The 3,777-nt window shown below is 44.3% G+C and overlaps 1 protein-coding gene across 1 annotated transcript in view; it reads right to left on the bottom strand.

The window, feature by feature from the left end:
• The window catches only part of ascc3 (activating signal cointegrator 1 complex subunit 3), an 81,860-nt gene that overhangs the window by 25,973 nt on the left and 52,110 nt on the right, over positions 1–3,777 (bottom strand). Inside the window, exons 22-23 of the mRNA XM_013915921.1 lie at positions 1,509–1,629; positions 1,226–1,368 (exon numbers count right to left, since the gene is read on the bottom strand). Coding sequence (XP_013771375.1) covers positions 1,226–1,368; positions 1,509–1,629 — 264 coding nt within the window. The remainder of the gene's footprint in view (positions 1–1,225; positions 1,369–1,508; positions 1,630–3,777) is intronic.

Here is a 3,777-nt window from a genome sequence, read left to right as displayed (position 1 = left end):
TGTGTGTGTGTGTGTGTGTGTGTGTGTGTATATATATGTAGATATATATGAGATAATATGTCATTATTCTGAGAAGTGTCTGTGTAGCAGTAAAATGAAACGATGCACATAAGAACCAATTCCAACCCAGCTTTGGGAGAAAGAAAGATGACGTTGAATAAAAACAGTGATTCAAATTACATTTTAAATTTCAAATACACTAACTGAAGTGAAACAGTGGGTATGAGATAATAACGCTCAGGCTGTAGAAATCAAATGGAAGAGAAACATCAGGCCCTGAGAGCAGCAGCAGAGGGAAGAAAGAGCTGTCAGGCCAGAGATGGGATTTGTCGTGGCGGTGACCCCCGGCGAGCGTTAAGCAGCCATCACTAGAAGCCTGTCAGTCAAACAGCAGGAAGCTGAGCTGTTACACAGGCCGGTGCAGGGAAGCAGCAGGCAGCGGCATATATCAGTGGAACACACACACACTGAGGCAGGAGGGCTATACACACAGAAATCTGCCTATGGTATAAGACACTGCATATTTACTGAGTCTGCAGGGCCCAGGAAAGCAGATCTATGACTTTGACATCTATAATTTAGGTTAGATTAGTAATGTTAATCCAGATAAATAAACAGGTAACAGAAAGGTGAGGACGGGCACAGTGCTCAGCTCATTACATGTTCTCAGTGTCCATGAAGGGAGGCCTAACTTAAATACATTCACTGTGAACATCATTAATAAAGAATCCAAATCTATGAATTAATCATATATTTGGCATCAGAAGGGAGGGTGAACGCCGCCCCAGCAGTGAAACACGGCTGTGGGAGGATCCTGCTGTGGGACCAGTGTCTCTAGAAGTGACAGTGATGTTGTGATGGAAGGACAGAAGGACACATGACATTTAGAAATAAAGCTCAGCAGCAGTCAGCAGTAGAACTGGGTGGTTTTCCACTATCACCCAACGCCTGGCCTGGGAACGCCTGGGTGCTCCCAGGCCAGCTGCAGGAGGCGGGAGAGGGAGGCCTGGGCTTCTCTGATTGGGCTGCTGCCCCCACGACCCAGCCCCGGATAAACAGAAGTGTGTGTCTGTGTGTGTGTGTGTGTGTAATATATATACTACTTATTCTTGTTTTGATTTTGTTGTACTAATGTAAGGTGACCTTGAGGGTCTTTAAAACGTTTGAATGTTATTATTACATATGAGCACAGCGTGCATGAAAGAGCTGCTGTGTGTCAGCAAACCTCTCTCTCATCCTGGTGCAGCCACTGTTTGGGGTTGTCCTCTGTAGCCAGGTAGGCGATGAGGTCCAGGGCGGTCAGGCGAGTTTGCCTTCGTGATGACACAAAAATGAGCACAGGCTTGGCTGGAGAGTGAGCGCGTATCGCTGTGGAGAGTCCAAAACAGTAGTTCGTTTCAATATTGCACATGGTCAAGGAGTATTACCAAACAATGCTGCATGAAAAGCCAGCAACATCTCACGTGCACATGTGCTAACGTGCAAAAACAGTGTGTACAAAGCTGCACCTTGGAAGGTGGGCTTGTTCATGCTGGCCATGCGGGGGCAGTAGTGCTGTCCTGGAAAACCGTGGATGTGAACTTCAAGTGGGACCGGGCGCACAGACGGACGGAAGTTAAACAAACCGACCTGTTAGACCAAAGACGAGAAGAAGAGAGATTTAATGTGCGCAGCTGGCAACAGGAGGCCCGTCTGTCTGCAATGTGAACACTCTGTCACTGTCATGCAGGCACAGAGCTGCTCTCTGTGTTTACTGTGTGATAAGGCGCTATGGCCAAAGTGAACTTACTGTGTGATAGCATGTTGAAAGTGTGTGTGGCATTTTTTGCAGTGTTATTATATTGAGGGCTGCAGCATGTGTGCAGATGTCTTAAAAGCCTGGATAATGGATTAGCAGCTCAGTCCCAACAGCAGCCAAGCAGCCAGATTTATGGACAACACAAAGACAGCACGTCTCCTCTACAGCTCTGAAGGCAGAGCAAAGGAAAGCTCCAGTGTTTGACTCTGATGGTGCAAAGTGTAACTCACATCTACACACACTACAAAGACTGGCTGATATAAAGGTTTGTTAAACTGCTGCAAGCTCCTTTTAGTCTCTAACGTTCATGACACACCACAAAATCAAAGTACTGGATGGACTACACACAAACATGGAGGCTGCTGATGAAGCTCATCATTGAGCAGCAGCTGCAGGGCACGAGCAGTGCACAGGTACAGCTTCAACACCAAACTGAGCACGATGAGGACTTTGTCCTTTGTTTGAACTGGGACAGTTTCCACCCCTAGCAGAGTAACTATTACCCTGAGTTACTATTACCATGAGTAACTATTACCCTGGGTGGAGCCAATGCCACATGTGTGTCTTTGTCTGCCTGTGTGACATAAACAGTCATTAAAAGACAAAACATGAGTGGGAAAAATAAGAAAACTAAACACTTCATTATGATGTGAAAACAAGAAGAATCTGAATTCTAATCTATGATAGATGATCAAATATTAACTAGTGAACACAGATTTAGTCCTACGACCCTGGACGCAGTTGGCTCAGGACGAGAGCACAATGAGCCTTGTATGCATGTTAAGAGCTGAGAATGTGACATCAGTGTTACAGTAAAATGTTTCCTCTCCATCACTCTGATGCTCAATCTTGTTATTATGTATCATATGTGTCACACTGATACAATGATACAGACATGAAAACAGAGAATGGATATTTATGGTTTCTGCCTGAACAACAAAGAGCCAGCAGACAGCCATCCAAAGCTATACGTGAACTGACACACACATGCACGCTCACACACACACATGCACGCTCACACACATGCGCACAAACACGCGCACACACACACACACACACACGTGCGTGCACATGCGCGCTCGCTAACACACACACGCACACACACACGTGCGCTAACGCACACACACACACACACACGCGCTCTAACACGCGCACACACACACACACACATGCAGACACACGCACACACACACGTGCGCTAACACGCGCACGCACGCACACACACACACACGCGCACGCACGCGCACGCACGCACACACATGCGCGCTCACAAAGACAGACACTGTTTTACGTTACAAAATATTTGACTGACTTTAGCTGGTAAGCCTGTATATAAAGGATGGCAGTGTGTGATGTAGGGGTGGGCGGTATAAACGGTATACGTTAGAAACAATATAAATTTGGCCACCGGTAAAGATTCTGACTGTTTTTTTGCAAATTTGCATTATAATATTTATTTTTGTTTTTCCTGCAGTGTATAAAAATTGGTGTATCTCAAAAATAAAACTATGAAGACACTCAAAATAAATTTCCCCCGGTTGGAAACTATTTTGTGCAACTTTTTTGTATTTACAGTTTTGAGGGATAAGCCTCTTAAATTTCTCTAACTAGAAATATATGTTAAAAAAACAAAAACGATCTTCAATTTTTTTGTAGTTTATTGCACTTTTTTGCAATTTATGTAATTACTATGCACTTAATGAATACATATTATTAAAATCTGGGCTATAATTGTTGTATTGATGTATAACAACTTGAAATGCTCCCACAAATGGCTCCACAGCATGTAAGAATATAAAGATAAGCTCTGGTGGACTTGGTGCTATGGTAGGTCTTAAAGGGTTAATGACTAACCTGGTATTGTGGATGGATTATCTCAGTTGTTCTCCTGACTGAAGTTTGGTCCGTGTACAGCATCCTGCCATGTGATTGCATTTGTCTCTAACCATCAGGAACCCTCATGTTAACTTTTATAAGTG

This window comes from Pundamilia nyererei, unplaced genomic scaffold, assembly GCF_000239375.1.
Source record: "Pundamilia nyererei isolate P.nyererei 1_Seehausen unplaced genomic scaffold, PunNye1.0 scaffold00397, whole genome shotgun sequence".
NCBI lineage: Eukaryota > Metazoa > Chordata > Actinopteri > Cichliformes > Cichlidae > Pundamilia > Pundamilia nyererei.
Note: the sequence above shows the minus strand (reverse complement) of the source record. Positions and strands in the feature narration are given on the sequence as shown.